The sequence below is a fragment of the Phacochoerus africanus genome, chromosome 4 (genome assembly GCF_016906955.1).
Source record: "Phacochoerus africanus isolate WHEZ1 chromosome 4, ROS_Pafr_v1, whole genome shotgun sequence".
Lineage (NCBI taxonomy): Eukaryota > Metazoa > Chordata > Mammalia > Artiodactyla > Suidae > Phacochoerus > Phacochoerus africanus.
The window spans coordinates 125,675,432-125,691,925 of NC_062547.1; the positions used below are offsets into that span (position 1 = coordinate 125,675,432).

Sequence of the window (16,494 nt, forward strand, 5' to 3'; positions counted from 1 at the left end):
TGCTTTCTTTCTGCTCGCAGTGCACCTTCAGTATCAATATCTAGAATCCAATTGTTTTACTGACTTCTGTGAAGTTGAAGAACCTATGATTTAACCCTGATGTTTACAGACTGGGCTCATTACCAGTCATGCTCCATTAGAAAAGCAGTATGTAACAACATATAGGGACAGTTCTAGACCACATCTTGAGACATGACAAAGATTGTCCTGTGTATTCCTTTCCATGGGCACCATTTTACATTTTTGTATCTTGTGACTTGTATCATTATGATCACAACCATATGGTCTGAAAGTGTCTTAAGGAGGTGTGTTTTCTAATTTACTCCAAGGGGTGGTTCAGGCCAGGATGTTCTTTCGCCTCTGGGTTCCTTGATGTCTCTTTGACTCTTAGGTTAATGAATGTCCCCAAATGAACACAAGGCGTGTGGTTCTTTCGATGCAGGGATCCTAAAAGAAGAAAAAAAAGAATAAACTTTCAGCAATAGCTGTTTGTTTCTAAGCAATGTGCTAAGCATGTTACTTGGGGGAAAGAGCCAGGCATTTTATTTACATACATATTTGGTAATAAAAAAAAGATATCTTTTCCATTTTGATATGGTTGTTTTGGCTCAGCCCCACTAAAATATCCTTTCCAAAAAAAAAAACAAAACAAAACAAAGCAAAACACAAACAGGCCAACTGCTTCAATGACAGCAAATCAGCAAATAAATCCAGCTGATCAATAAATCCAACTAATCGTCACCTTCCATTGTGCAGATGTGGGAAGCTTCCTTGTTCCCTGATAGCAGACAGGTAACTTGTGTGACTGTCTAGAGCCAAAGGCCTCAGCTCTTTCTTCCTGAGAGGAGTGTGTTTAAAAATGATCACTGTAGGCTGAAGGGAGGTCAGAGGCAAGCCCAGGGGAAATAGAAAGGAGGAACTAGTTTGACACAAACAGAGCCTTTTAATTTCCCTGAATTAGCTGAGGAAAATGACTAACTTGCCTTATTTGTCTTTTGTGTACATGCTTACAGACACACACACACACTCATACTAAAGGGCCTTGAAGTTCCTCTTCAAGATGACTTACTGGAATATGAGAAACTGCTGCCAGTTATATTTCAAATGCCATTCACATGGGCATGGAAAGCTACCTTTGCTTTTCTTATATCATCCCAGGTGCAGGGGCTCAAGCCCTGACACCCTAGAATTGGACTTTTCTGGGTAAAATGGTGTGTGAATGGAGCTGCTGCCTAGTGTACTTTCTCTGGCAAAAAAAAAATAGTAATAAAAAATCCTGGAAAAGAAGCTCAATAAAACATTTTCTAATTTTCTCTAGTTCTTCTCCTTCTTCTCTCTCCGCTTTTTTGTTTGTTTGTTTGTTTTGGGGGTTTGTTTGTTTGTTTGTTTTTGTTGTGGGTTTTTTTGTTTGTTTGTTTTTTTGGCTGCACATGGCATGTGGAAGTTTCTGGGGCCAGGGATGGAAACCACACCACAACTGTAGCCAGAGCCACACGGCAGTGACAACACCATATCCTTAAACTGCTGAGCCACTGGGAACTTCCCCTTTTTTCAATTGGAGACTTTCGTGGGAGACAAATTAAAGGATTTAGAATTTAGATCACTTAAAAATATTCTCCAATTTCCGGCAAAAGTCACCCTATAATATATCATTTGATTTTGGAATTTCATCTGAAAATGTGTACTGCTGACTTTGAACTGACTGCATTGCGTGATCATGGCCATTCAAAAACCCTCCACTAAATTAGGTCGGCATGAGTGATTTTTAATCAGATTTACTGAGGAATAATATATAAACAATAAACTCCATCCGTTAACCACATGCAATACAATGAGTTTTGACAGTTTTACATATCTGTTGTTTCACCACGATAATCAAGATAGAAAACATTTTCACCACACCCAAAGATCCCTTATAGCTTTTATTTCTCCTTTTACCTCCAGCCTCTGGGAAACCCCTGATTTGATTTTTAAACATTACAGCTTAGTTTAGATTTTATATAAATGAAATCAGGCAGTAATGTAGTCTTTTGTGTCTGGCTTTTTTCAGCACAATGATTCTGAGATTCACCCATGTTGGTGCAAGTAGCAGTAGTTATTTTTCATTGCTGACTAATGGTCCATTGAATGGTGGGATTACAGTTTGTTTAGCTATTCATGAATATTTCCAGTGTTGCATTAGTGCTTTTTCCCCCCTTTTTCTCTTTTAAGGCTGCACCTTAAAACATACAGAAATTTCTGGGCTAGGGATTGAATCAGAGCTGCAGCTGCAGGCCTTTGCTACAGTCATGGCAACACTGGATCTGAACCATATCTGTGACATATGCCACAACTTGCAGCAGTGCTGGATACTTAACCTACCAAGAGAGGCCAGGGATCAAACCTGCATCCTCACAGGAACTATTTTGGGTTCTTTACCCCCTGAGCCACAACCAGAAGTCTGCATTAGTGTTCTTATTATCACTTAAGTGTACTGCCTACTTCAGTAAGGACAAAACCAGTTTGCATTTCTTCAATATGGAAGAATCAAGATATTTTAGTATGTGAAAATTATAAACTGCCTCATCTGGCCCATTCCTTGCTCTGATTCTGTCTCAAAGGTAATAAATAAATCTTTATCCTTAAACTCAGGACTCAACACAATCAAGACACGTTCCATACTTTTTTCATTGCCAGCCTGACTCCCACAATAATACAATGCCTTAACATGGCTATGGCAGCTCTCTTGGTGTATGAAGTACTTGCTTCTAGTACTGATAGATCCCTCCCCAGCTACTGAAGCATGGCTAGTTTCTAATGACAAGAGGATGGAGTTTGGGGTCAGGACTAAGATGAGAGGCAGGGAGACCCTAAAAAAGGTGTCAACCTTTGGCTGCTTTCTCGAGGTCTGATACTCATGTTTCAGCCCTATGGTAAATAGACCGACTCTTGATTTCACATTTCCTCTAGTTACTCCACCATGGACTTCAAAGCTTTTGTGTTAATGTTCTAGAGTACAACTAAAAAAGTTGTGGAATAGGTCATGCTGTCTGGCAATTTGTTCAAGGGTGTTCTCCCCGCATCAAACCCATTTCAAATATCACCCACTTCACTGGCTTCTAGAAGGTCAAGACTCTTCCCTTTCTTCTTACTTGAGCCTCCTAGGTCAGTCTGTCTCTGTATCATGGCACTTATAAATTTTGCCTTTGAATTTGGTTTGAAAGCTAATCATTGGGGTTCCCCCATAGCCTCCAGTGTGGTGAGGGTTTACACTCAATTTAAATGCTTGTTGATGGAAGAGCAGATGAATAAAGTCATGGAGGCTACAAAGTTGAGGATTGTGGCCTTTAGCTTGGGGAATGGGGTCAAGTTTGATGTGGCTAGCAGACCTTTTCCACGGGGCTAAGACTGGGCATGAATGAAATGGGTCGGAAGTGTTCAGACTTTATTCTGTATCCTTTCTGAGAACCACAGAAATTCCCGATATCACATGAGACTAGCCAAGTTAGCACAAAACATAGTCTAGCACAGAGGGGAGGGAAGCAGTTGGGAAACTGAAAATTATAAGTTGATTTGTCAGTTCATCCCACAATGAGCAACATTAGAACCCAAGGGGATGGTTCAGTCCATCCATCCCCCAGATCGTCTTTTTGGCTATCATTTTCACCATAAGGTGGCTCATACCCTACCAACCCATTAGTTATTTGTGAATTCATTTTTTCAGTAAATGCAGCCATGCCAGGGAAACAAGCCTAAACAAAATGAAAATATCAGGAAGAGCTATACTTAGATTATCTTGTGATAGAAACAGACTTGTGCTAAATTATGCCTTGAGATTATTTTTCCAGGTCTTTGTTACTGCTTTTTAAGGTAATGGAGCTGAATTATAAGATTCAGTTGTTACATCATGCAAGCGTTTAACTAATGTATATTCAAATATAAACCATTGGCAAAATAAAATAGTATTATTGGAATAATATAGATTTATATATTTTAAGTATTTTCATTTTGCATTTTTCTTTTATGCTATGCAAAGCAGTATTCATTCCTAATGTTAATTCTAACTTCAGTTACTAACTTGTTACGTTACTAAACTGTGCTATATGTAATGCTTTGAATATCATCCTTTATCAGTTATTTAAGGAATTTTCAGAAGGTAATTTGGGTTCCATTTAATTTTTCCTTTTAGGGCTGATTTAATTACATAATAACTGCTTAAGTTTTGGCATTTTTATTTTGGTTTTGTTTGGTCTTATTTTATTTTATTTTGCTTTTTAGGGCCACACCCACGACATATGGAAGTTCCCAGGCTAGGTAGGGTCCAATCAAAGCTGCAGCTGCTGGCCACAGACACAGCCACAGCCACAGCAATGCCAGATCTGAGCTGCTTCTGAGGCCTACACCACAGCTCATGGCAATGCCAGAACCTTACCCCACTGAGTGAGGCCAGGGATTGAACCCACATCCTCATGGATACCAGTGGGGTTTATTTCCACTGAGCCACAATGGGAACTCCCCTTGTTGCTTAAGTTTTGACTCAGGAGTTGATATTCTTTTTTTATTATTTTATTGTTCTTATAAAAATGACATAAGTTCACTAAGTATAAAATTAGCATAAAAATTACCCCCAAATTAATTTGACCTTAGTGAATATCATTCTGGACATCTCCCTATGTAGATAAACATATGAATAAATAGACATGAAGATTTTCATAGAATTGAGATCATCATATCAAAGTTATTATTAATAAATAATATATTTAATATGATGAATTTGACAAAATGAAACCAAAGTGAAATGGATGATATTGCTGAACTTCAGAAAAATATATATTTACTAAAAGAATATTATTTTTTAAGGGACCCACTAAAGTTAAAAAAACAAAGATAAACTATTACAGAATTTGAAAAAAAATTAACTCCCATGTGTTCGTTTTATACCGCTTTGACTGGGTGCTTGCCATGAAAGGTGGAGAATTTGGCATCACTAACATTCTCACACACCTCCTCTTCCCATTTTTTTTAAAGTCTTATTGTTTTGTGAAGTTGTGTTCCTTTTCTATTCTCTTCCCTAACCATAATTTCTATAGTCATTTTACTTTAGTTGTGTGTTTAAGTGGAGTCAATGCCAGCCTTGTAATCACAGCTTTAATATTTTTGAGCTTTCTGGATTTCCCGTCATGGATCAGCAGAAAACGAATCTGACTAGCATCCAAAAGAACGCAGGTTTGATCCCTAGCCTCGCTCAATGGGTTGAGTATTTGGGGTTGCATTGAGCTGTGGTGTAGATTGCGGACGCAGCGCTGATCTCACATTCCTGTGGTTAGGCCAGCGGTTATAGCTCCTATTCGACCCCTAGCCTGGGAACCTCCATATACTTCAGTGAGGCCCTAAAAAGACTATATATGTATACACACACACACACACACATATATTTCTGAGCTTTTTCTCTGCTATTTTTGTTTCATCTCTTGATTTCTTATATTTTACTGATGTTTTTCAAAAGTGACTGTTAATTTATCAACCAAATGGGGACATTTTAGAGTAAAAGAAGGAACTATTAATACTTAATCAAGACAACAGGTATATTAGGGACTGTTTTATGCAATGCAGGACTTAAGATTTTCCTAAAGCCAGAGGTGGTATATTTCATAAGTTCTTTCAGGCTTTAACTCATACTTTTTGAGGCATTTAAATGGGCCTAATGGCTCCTTACAGAAAGGAACATTTATTTGAAAGAAAAAGTTTGGCTCTAACAACCCAACAGCTCCCTTTCTGAGGTTAATGGATGGGTTTTAGGGAGTCCGCCAGTCATTCCAAATCATATCCACAGTTCTCTCTCCATGAGCATTTTTCTGGGTAGATGGCCATTGCGGCCATTAGATTTTCAAAGCGGCTTAAGGCCCCATATATGTTACTAATTTCTGTTTTACAACATATCTCCCCAAAACTACATCGTTGAAGCACGTTCTCCTAATTCTCCTAATGAATAATATCACATAACTGCAATTCCACACTATTATTACTTAGTATTTATTGTGGGATTAATATAAGAAATAGCCAAATGTAGAATGTTTCTGATCTTCTGTAAAAGTGCCAGTAATTATTTCCATTTTAGTTTTCAATATTCTTTCATTAAAGTTCTTGCAGTAATATTTAATGTTAGGAATAATCTTGCCTCCTGACCAACTATTATTCTTCCTTCTATAAGCTCTATTAACTATTGAGTTGTGTAATTCACCGTGGTTTCCTTTCAGCCTGAGCTACCAGGGAGGTCATCGAATGCTATTTGAAACTATTTGAAAAAGGTATCCTAGTCTAGTTTTTCTGGAACCATGTCCATTCTTCTTTTCACAAACCCTCTCTTAAGGTTCTTTAGCAAACCACCCTCTTTTCTTGGTCCTTATTCTTTCCCCCTTGATTCAATGGTGATGCTACAACAAAATGAAGGGATTGGATTTCCCTTGTGGCTCACAACAAAATGACCAGGGGAAAAGTTATCAAGTGTCCACTTCCTTTGCATTGCACAGCTCTGGTCTAAAAGATTGAACATGAGGCATTCCTAACAGAGAAAAGACATTAAAAAAAAAAAAAGTGCTGCATGGAAAATAGAATAATTCCAAGAGTGGCCAGCAAAATGATTGAAAACATATGAAAGTTAGTAGATTCAAGTTGAAAGAAATATACAGATATGAAAACCTTCCCTGAAATGTTCAAGGGCCTCTGTCTACATCCAACCTAATTAGACTTTCCCAGGAAACTGAAAGAACAAAAGCAAAATTGTGATAAGCCCTAATAAACTTGCTGTGGAGGGGCATTTAATTACCCCCATAAAACAGTTCACACCTGAAATAGTACTTACGGAGATTCAGAGGTGGTTTTTTTTAAAAAAATCTTTTATCCCGATGTTGAAACGTGGGGTCTCACCCCAAAAATATTATCTGAGATGTTGACAGGAAGACTTGATCTCATCCTTTGCTCTTCAGAGCAAAGACTGACTTCCTATTTGCCCTCCTTTGATTACACTTTCAGAGTGGCTGGCCCAGGTAGGCCCCATGTAGTCAAGTGCCCTGGACACATCTTCCCTGCCCCTGCCTTGCTCAGTCACGGTGGCACCTTAGCCAAGAAGGGGTCTTCTGCCCTTTCCTCTGGGGTTACGGTCTCTTCTGCTCCTCTCCATCGTCCACACATCCAGTTTCATCTGAAAATAATGAAGAGGCTGAAGAGTAAAGCCTCGGCAGTTAGGGCAAAGGCAGTAACCACAAGCTGGAAATTGGTCAGCTTTCTCTGAAAGCTTCAGACTGACAATTTTGAAATAAATGAACAATAAAAGAGGTTCTTTTACTTCTGTTCAGACCCATAGGGATGCATTTTTCTCTTCAGCCCTGTGTCTGGGTTGCTTGCACTTCCCTAGAGCATGGCTTGGGAGTAAGATGTTCAAAACCGAAGAATATGGAGTATGTTGCAGGTTCAACTGCAGTTCAACCACAAATATAGAGCATGGGGCAGGCTTTGGAAAATATAATACAGAACATCTTAGTCTTTTTATGGTATTAATTTTCTCTCACATCACTGTAAGTTATTTTGTGCATGTCTTCTAGCCTCTGTATCTGCCTGTTTCCTTCTAATTTTTTCCTTCCAAAGGAAGTCTTATGATAATGTGACATGAATGCCTTCATTTATAACCCATACCATTTATTGTGCTTATACGCTTGGTTAAATACTAGATTTGGTTCATACTTTCCATATGGAATTTTAAAAAATTCATTATTCTTAAAGACAAAAGAGTAACATTTTAAAACTAAAAAGCTTGCATTTAATTAAACTTTCAAGTAAATAAACATGTAAGAATAGTAAGAAATTTTTGGATGTTTTGAAAATTATTACTTCTGCTTTATTCTTTAAGCCTGGAATTCCACAAGTATTTTTAAAATCACTTGTCAGGTGTTAGATTTTGCTACATGGCTAGAAAGAAGGAATGATAAAAAAAACTACTTATTTTGATTAATATAGTCTATTGGCATCAATAAGTATAGAATAATAGAATGAAAATATTTTACCTCAAATTATGCACTTTTTAAAGGAGATTTATTGATTGATTGATTGATTGATCTGTCTTTTTAGGGCCATACCTGCAAGCATACGGAGGTTCTCAGGCTAGGGGTCGAATCCGAGCTATAGCTGCTGGCTTACACCACAGTCACAGCAATGCCAAATCTGAGCCACGTCTGCGACCTACACCGCATCTCATGGCAATGCTGGATCCTTAACCCACTGAGCAGGGGCAGTGATCAAACCTGCATCCTCATGGATACTAGTCAGTTTCATTACCACTGAGCCACAATGGGAACTCCAAATAATGCACTTCTTTAAAGACTTGGATCATCCAGGGAGTAACTCTGTTTTCTGTTTTGCTTGATCTGTATTCATCATAGATTTACTCATCTAGAATCTATTGTTTCTGCTTGGATAGATAGAAATCATCGATGTGTTTCCTTATGATATAATCTTGCCCTGTTCTCTTTCCACTACAGGTGGAACCCTCAACAGTCTTAATTTAAAGCAAGCTGATTCTAATACATGCACACATTTTACCATGTTGTATTCCCCTAATGGAGACTATATTGACAACTTGATTTGTTTGTTTTCATGCCATCCAGTGCTACTTAAGACATACTGAAAAAGGTCATTTAATTCCGCTGAAATTTCTTGCAGTTCAATTTAACTGGGCCTTTTCTGTTACTCAGTGAGTATCCTTCCCTAATTGAATCACTATTACATTTCCCACAGTACTTAATCCTAGTATTTTTTGCATTCCATTTCCCAGAATTTAAGTGTCTCCATTCTCTGAAGACCACTTTGCCTCATATTAGAAGACTAAATTCTTTTATATTAGCTCCTCTTATTTCTCCCTTCTCTGCAGCCTTCCTCAAACTTCATCTATTTGATTTTTCTTCCCTTTCCTCAGAGGTTAACATTTTCAGTTACACCCTTGATTTCATCTCCTCCCCCTTCCTCAGAGTCTTTGTCTATTAATTATCCCTTTTCTCTTAGGCTTATAGTTTCTTTCTCTCTGCCCCAAACACTCCTGTCCTAAAAACAACCACAAAACGAATCTTTCCTCAGCTCTACTTATCTCTCAAATTTCCTTTCTGCAAACTTTTGGAAAGTTTATTCCTCTTCTTCCTGACCTAATCTTTAACTCCTAACAATTTAGTTTTTATTCTTATCACTCCATTGGAACTAAACTCTCCAAAGTTACTGGTTTATAATCTCCTGGCAACCAAATTTACTGGCCTTCCTCAACCACCCATTACTCTCTGTAGCATTCCACAGAATTGATGACACCAACTTTCTGGAACTAGAAATGTTTCCAGAATTCTGAATGGAATATCTTGTCTCCATGCCCTGTTTCTTTAACTGCAAACATGAACATTTATCTTTTTGGGCTGCAATTTCCCTTGCTCAAATCTCCTCATTACAGATGTTCTCCCAGGAATTTTTCTCCATGTACTCTTTATATATGGCTTTTCTGGAATTTTTATAGTTTTAAACATCTTTTCTAGGAAAATAGCTCTGAATCCCACTAATCCTGAATTATAGGCTTCTATTTTTCATTTTGTCTGGACGTATTCATGTTTAAATTCCACGAGTATGCCAAACACAACAGATCCAGAACAGAATCCATTTTTCCCCCTTCCTCAACATCTTTCCCAATTTCTTCCTTTCTGTAAGTGCTATCACCATCTTCCCTGTTATCTGGAATAAACTATTGGTGTTCTCTTGGACCTATCATTCTCTTACCCCTACGAGAGCCATGTGTGCTCAAACTCTCACAGACATGCTACCCTGCTAATCCTTTTAGTCACTTTACAGCCAGATTGACTTTCCTGAAGTAAAATTATATGGTATTTCCCTGCCTAGAAGCTTATCACAAAACAAAGCAGAATCCAGATCTTAGCATGACATTCATGGTTGTTCAGAGCATGGTTAGAGCCTACCTGTTTGATTCTAGCTCTTTGTGCTACACTGGGCATAAGGCAAGCTGAATTATTTGCTCCTCTCTGTACTTACCTTCAAATTCCTGTCCTTGGGGCTATGCTCATGCTCTTTCCTCAGTCTACAATATCTTTCTCCATCACTTCCCGTCTGTGTCATCTACCATTCTTCAAATGCTACCTCCTTAAAACATTCCCTGAGCTTTACAACTGGAAGAAACTTTTCCATTCTCTGAATTTAATTACATTTTAGTAATATAGCCATATTACTTTCTTCGGTTTAGTATTTATATGAAAAATTTCCCATCCTTTTACTCATAATCTGTGTCTTTATGTTCATACAATATGTTTCCTATAAAGATCATACAATTGGGACTTGCTTTTTTTATCTAATCTATAAATCCATGCCTTTTAATTGTGTTCTTTGGTCCATTTATATTTACTGAAATTATTGGCATATTTAGAAATGTCTACCACCTTGGTGTTTTAATTACACTTCTTCCTCCTACCTATTTTTTGTTCATGTGGGCGGAAGGTGGGTCCTATATTCCTCTTTTCATATCTTTCTTTGGGTGGTAGTTAACTCATCAATCTATTAAAAACTATTCTTTCTCCCTGTTGATTTTTTTAGTTATTCCTCTTTGTATGACTTTGTGCTTTATTGGTTATTATACAGATGAAAAATGCACCTTTAGCATGTCATATTCTACGTTTAAAAAATTAGTCCAAGAAAAATCTAAGAATTCTATAACAATCTGTTTCCAACTTTTAGTCCCTATAATTTGTGCTCTTTTTTGTTCTAACTTTACATGTATAGACTATAAACTTCATATTCTTTTTTCACTATTTTTCTTTAAAGAGCCCATAGTCTAAAGTGATATGTACAAAAATTAAGAAAAATTTTTAAAGATTGCTTTAATTTATTGACCTATTTGCGTTTTTTAGTATTTCCATTCCTTCTTATAGAACCAGATTTCTAGCTGATATTTTCCTTCGTCATTTAGAATTTCTTTCAGCATTTCCCATAAAGCAACTCTACTGAGGACAAATTCTTTCACCTTTTATCTAGTTAAAGATATCATAGTTTCACCTTCATTTTTGAAAGATGTTTCTGCTTAATATGGAATTTTGAAATTACTTTAATATTTTTCCTTTATGCATTTAAAAATGTAATTCCACTCTTTCCTGTCCTTCATTTTTTTCTGATGAGAAGTCACCTGGAATTCTTATCATTGCTTCCCTATTCTCTTGTATGTATTGTTTCTGTTTTCTCTGACAGCTTTCAAGCTTATCTTTGGTTTTTAGCAGTTTTTTTTTAGCATATCTAGTTTTCTTTTCTTATGTATCTTGCTTGAATTTATCTGAGCTTCTCAGATATTTCATTTTTAGTTATATTCAATGCATTCTAGGCTTTAAATTCCCCGATGGTAAATTTCTCCTGCCTTGTATTTAGTATAAGGCCTGGAGCCAAACATCTTGTCTCAGTTCTTCTGCCACCCACTTAGACTCCTGTGGACCCTACATGCCTGCAGCAGAGAGGGAATCCCTCTTAGTGCTGCCACGCCTCCTTCAACAGTGCACTGCTCTTATCTGGGTCTAGGTCATGGCCTAATTCTCCATGATTACCCTCCCATTGAGGCAGGCCCTACGTTCCTGTCTTGGTGAGGTTTTCTCTCAATGCTCCTGCCTCTCTCCAGGATGGTCACCCCATTACTAGGAGTAAGACCTGGTGGGCAGGAAAGTTTTTGTAGACAGTACCTGTGTGCTGCACCTCAGAAGGTTTCACACTTAGCTCTCCTGCCCTTTTCTTTGTGGCAGACAACTTGTGTTGGGGTATGGGAGATTTTCTATTGTGTCTGCTGATCTACCCGCAAACTGAGGCAGTCCTTTTAGTTCATTAATTTACCTTGCAACCTGGAATATCCAGTAATCAAAAAATATAATTCCATAGAATATTTGCTCGTTCTTATTGTTTAGGTGGAAGAAATGTTTCTTGTAACTTTCTATATCCTAGCAGAAGCAGAAACTCCCAATTGGGTTATATCTTTAACTCTTGCTTAGATTTGGTTCTCCCAGAAACAAATGTTAAGAAAAGGATCTGGTTCAAGTAGGTTTTTTTGGGGGGGTGGCGGAGAGTGATCTCAGGAACCCTGATAAAGTAGTGGGATCAGAGACAGGGAAGAGAAGGAAACTTAGTGTGTTAATAAGCAACTATGGTACAGTCTCACTGGGGACTTCTGGAAGACGATGGAAACAGCCGGAGTAAGGAAGCTGTGTAAGTATTCACCACCTCCCATCTGTAATTGATTAGTTGTCCTGCCTGTAGGTGAAGTCTATGCCAGATTTAAAAAGACAGAGAATCTCACAGGTGCAGCAGAAAGTTGTTAACACAAGGGAAAGAGAGAGGGCACAGCCGTATTTGTTATAAACACTCTCTGTGACTGTCATGATGTCTCAGGCATATTGCTGTACTAGAGCCTGATGTTCCTGAAGGGTGGTTCATACCTGATTTCTCTTTGTAGTGTCTCAGCATGGAGAAGAGTCCGGAGACAATCTATCAGCATTTATTAAATGAGAAATGCACTTTATAAAGTATCACTATGTAGAATTCTGATTAGCTCTTCTTTATTTCCTATTCTCTTCCCAAACAAACCTCCTCAGATAGTGTAGTGTATTCTCTTCACTGCCAAAAAAAAAGTTAAACTTACCAGAAAGTTTAGGCTTAAAAAAAAATTGATTTGCCTATCTCATTTAAATATGTGATAATTTAATTTCCAAGCCTGAACTTTAAAAGATATTTTCCATTACTTGCAGCCAACCATGATAAGGCGTCCACCAACAGTTGTTTGCTACATTTGTGGTCGTGAATATGGAACAAAATCAATTGCGATCCATGAACCACAATGTCTGAAAAAATGGCATAACGAAAACAACTTATTGCCTAAAGAGTTAAGGAGGCCAGAACCAAAAAAACCGGAAGTCAGGACCATAACTGGTAAGTTTGTGGGGGAAAAAACTTGCACGTTGAAGAGAAGACTTTTTTCTCTAAACCTAAAAGTAGTGGTACTCTTTTCTTACTTGTTCAAACAACTGAAATCAGCAACGTGCACTGCCTTGTCTATAGCCAAATACAACAAATGGTTCCAGAATGTCGGCTCAAAGTGTTGTCTTCAGATGCTGAGACAAAAAGATACTGCATCTTGGCATATTGTACAAGAAGAGGTACTCACTGGAATTTACTCTATTTCTCAGATATTACTTTCATATAGTATCAAAGACAATACTTAAAAAACACGAAGCTTAAAAAAACCTTTGAGCACAGCTGGAAACCTGTTTTCCAATATGACTGTGTCTTAGTTTTCATAAAGCAGGGCTACTAAAGTGAAATGCTTACAGGGTCCACCAGTCGGGTTATACAATTGCATAAATTCATCCATGTGTGAAAAAAGGGAAAGTGGGGGCTATGAGGAGCTGGAGAACACCACCTGTCCTTAAAGGAACAGCGGCCACCCCGTTCCAGCTGGTGTCATCATTAAGAAATTTAGCCTTAAGTTTACCGTGAGGATATTTTTCAGTAATAGGAAAGAACCTGGAAATCTTGACATCTATACGAAATATCCAGATTTTGGTAAATTTGCAATTAATAGTCTGTAAAGCACTGCACAAGCCCTATGAAGCTGGAACATCGTAAACTGCCGTGTGTGGCCTCCTGTGGAGCCTTATGCTTACTCATGTAGGATGAGATGAAGTCGTTCAGAGAATGTTTGCCCTGCAAACTCAGATATCGTGTTTCTACCCTTGTCATTTTCTCCAGTCGATCCCCTGATTCTCCTCAAAGGAAAACCATTCTTGGTTTTAAGAGAAGTATCATTCGATTAACTGATTCTCTTTAGGTAACCATAGATTTATACATCCAGAAGGTCCTTGGAGGTCATTTAGTATCAATTAGCCCAAAACACTCTTGTTAGAGATAGACCCAAAAAGAGTTTTTTTAAAACAACCTTTAGAGTGGATTCTAGATTGTCATGATCAAGTTCTAGAGGCTGCTGGAACCTAACTCTTCACAGTCCTTGCCAAAAAGAGGACCCTGCATGCAAGTGGGAAAAAAAGCTCAGGATGAAAATATTCATCAATTGAATTTAGAGCATTTGCTCAGAGAGCCTGTTTACCTCTTTGAAACACTTCTTCCCAGCGTTTCTCATTTGGTGTCAAAAATATGTTCCCTTCACTTCTTATCTTTATCACTTTCTCTGCTTGACCACAATTACCACAGTTATAGAAGAGGTGAGAGAAATGACTGTTTTGAAAGCCCTGAAGTGTTCACTCTTCTGTTATTGACGACAGGTGGATAAGGCAACTCCCATAATTGCACTTTCCTGCAGTTTTCCTCTAGGTGCCATACTATTGTTATTTCTGAAGGTACCCTTCCTTTCTAGGCAAAGAGAATTCCCATTCCCCTTTCCATCCCATGGACTTACAATAGTCATAGAGTTCCAATAACTCTTTCTCTAGATCCAAAGTCCAAATCCTAAAATGTTTAGAAATGTGATAAATCATCTTCAAGTGAGAATCAGTGAAAACTCTGGAGTTTTTGAGTCCGTATTAAAAAACTCATATGAGTAAGGAGAAAGTCAGTGCCATTCTTTTTTCAGCTGTTTTTAAAGCGCTCAAAATATACATTCCTATCCTACATACTAAGTAATACTTGCTTTATCCAATGGAGAAATTTTAGGTTGTACTGTTGTGCTGAAGTTTAATTTCCCATGGAGGAAAAAAAAAAAAGAATACTAGTAGACTTGTTAAAGAATCTAAGGTTTGCTATGGTTGTGTGAGCCATTAGATAGAAGTTATATGAGAACTGGCTGAGCTTTAGTGAAGAAATACATGCTATGAAAATAATTTTTGTTTAAACTTTGTGATATATTTTTGAGTGCCCAGCTACATTTTGTGGGACATATCTTGGGCAATTCTAAGGCATAGTTAATTTAATATGCTGAAGCCATTCTATTTAAATAAGGTTTATTAAAGCTAAAGTTCACAGTGTTTCTCTAAAATAAAGCCATATGCCTTTTTTCCAATGCTCTGCCAATGAAGATTGTACATTTCTCAGCTGTCTTCCTTGTTTTCTTAAGGACACTTCTTTTCATCAGATTAACTATTCTGTTTGCATTCTTCATTTTAATTACTTAAAGAATTTCTGAGTTTATGGCCATAAAGAGATGATAAATTTTTAGGATATAATTCATCTTAAATTCACTCTCAACTGTCAGTTTTGGCCTCTAAAAACATTCCACTGAAGGATTACAGAAGAGGCAAATACAAATACATTTTCTTTTTCTTTTGTTAGCTTATATTTAGAATGAACTGAAAGAAAGCCAAAAGTTATATTTGCAAGATAATAATGTATAAGCAAAGATGTTAATAATTAGTGAAGAATGCATATCACAACACATAAAACAAGGTCTTTCCGTTTTTAAAGCTGAGGACTAAAAAGCCTCTGGTTCATAGCTAACTGTTCTCAACACTTAAAAGAGTGAGCAGCACTTTTTTTTTTTTTTTGGCAAAAGTAATAGATTTGTTTAAAAGCCTCAGTCAACAGGTATTTCCTGAAAATATTTTCCATAAAAAGTAGAGCATGGTTCTCCAAAATGAAAACTGATCCATTTTCCCATTTTCTTTTTTTCTTTCTTTCTTCTTCTTTTTTTTTCTTTTCTTTTCTTTTTTTTTTTTTTTTTCTGTTTTTCTTTAACTTTTCAGCCAAGGGTTTCTATGATCTCGATGCCTTAAATGAAGCCGCTTGGACAAGTGCCCAGAGCCAGTTGGTTCCCTGTTATATTTGCGGGCGTACCTTCCTGCCAGACAGACTGATTGTTCACCAACGATCCTGTAAACCAAAAGTCGCCAAGTAAAGCCTTTTCTCCCTACGAAAGAGTTACAGGAATTACATCCTTTTTGAAAAAGCTGGGCTATGGTAGGGAAGCAAAAAAAAGGAGGGAAGGAGAGGAAACAAGCAAAACTGGAATTAACCAAAGGCCGTGGAGCATGGGTGCTTTGGTGGCCTGGCATGACCACTATGTCACTGCTTTTAACGAGCAGCTTTGTGCGTGTGTCTAGACACACCACGGGCCTCGCCTGTCACACGGTTGTCTGTCGGGGAGAATCACACGTGGTCGTGCCTCATCAGAGCTGGCATTTTTAATCTCCAGGAAATTTCAGAGCTGATTGCTGCCATTTTTCTTCTGGTCTGTTTTCCCAAACAAGATCTTGAGCCTCACAATTAGGACTTATTATTCACTGAATAGAGGCGTGGTGGTGGGTGGTGACTTCAGGCAACTCTTTGGTCTGGGGAAAAACTGGATTCCCTCCCATCCCTGTGCTTTCTGAAATAACGTGCCACTCCCTGCTTTTTCTGATCCAGGGAAATGTTTTTAATTGAGTTAGTGCCTGGGAATCATCTTTGCTCCATAAAATGATTCAACGGGAGGGACATATAAAAAAGAGCACAGGGCTTAAAGTA

General features: G+C 37.7%; 1 protein-coding gene across 3 annotated transcripts in view; it reads left to right on the forward strand.

Moving 5' to 3' along the window:
- LOC125126265 (zinc finger protein 474-like) overlaps positions 1-16,254 on the forward strand; it is a 55,037-nt gene extending 38,783 nt beyond the window's left edge. For all 3 annotated transcript variants that reach the window (XM_047778495.1, XM_047778494.1, XM_047778497.1), the window contains 2 exons: positions 12,792-12,972; positions 15,735-16,254. In XM_047778495.1, the coding sequence (XP_047634451.1) occupies positions 12,792-12,972; positions 15,735-15,886 (333 nt within the window). In that variant the 3' untranslated portion in view covers positions 15,887-16,254. The remainder of the gene's footprint in view (positions 1-12,791; positions 12,973-15,734) is intronic.
- Positions 16,255-16,494: the final 240 nt, after the last annotated feature.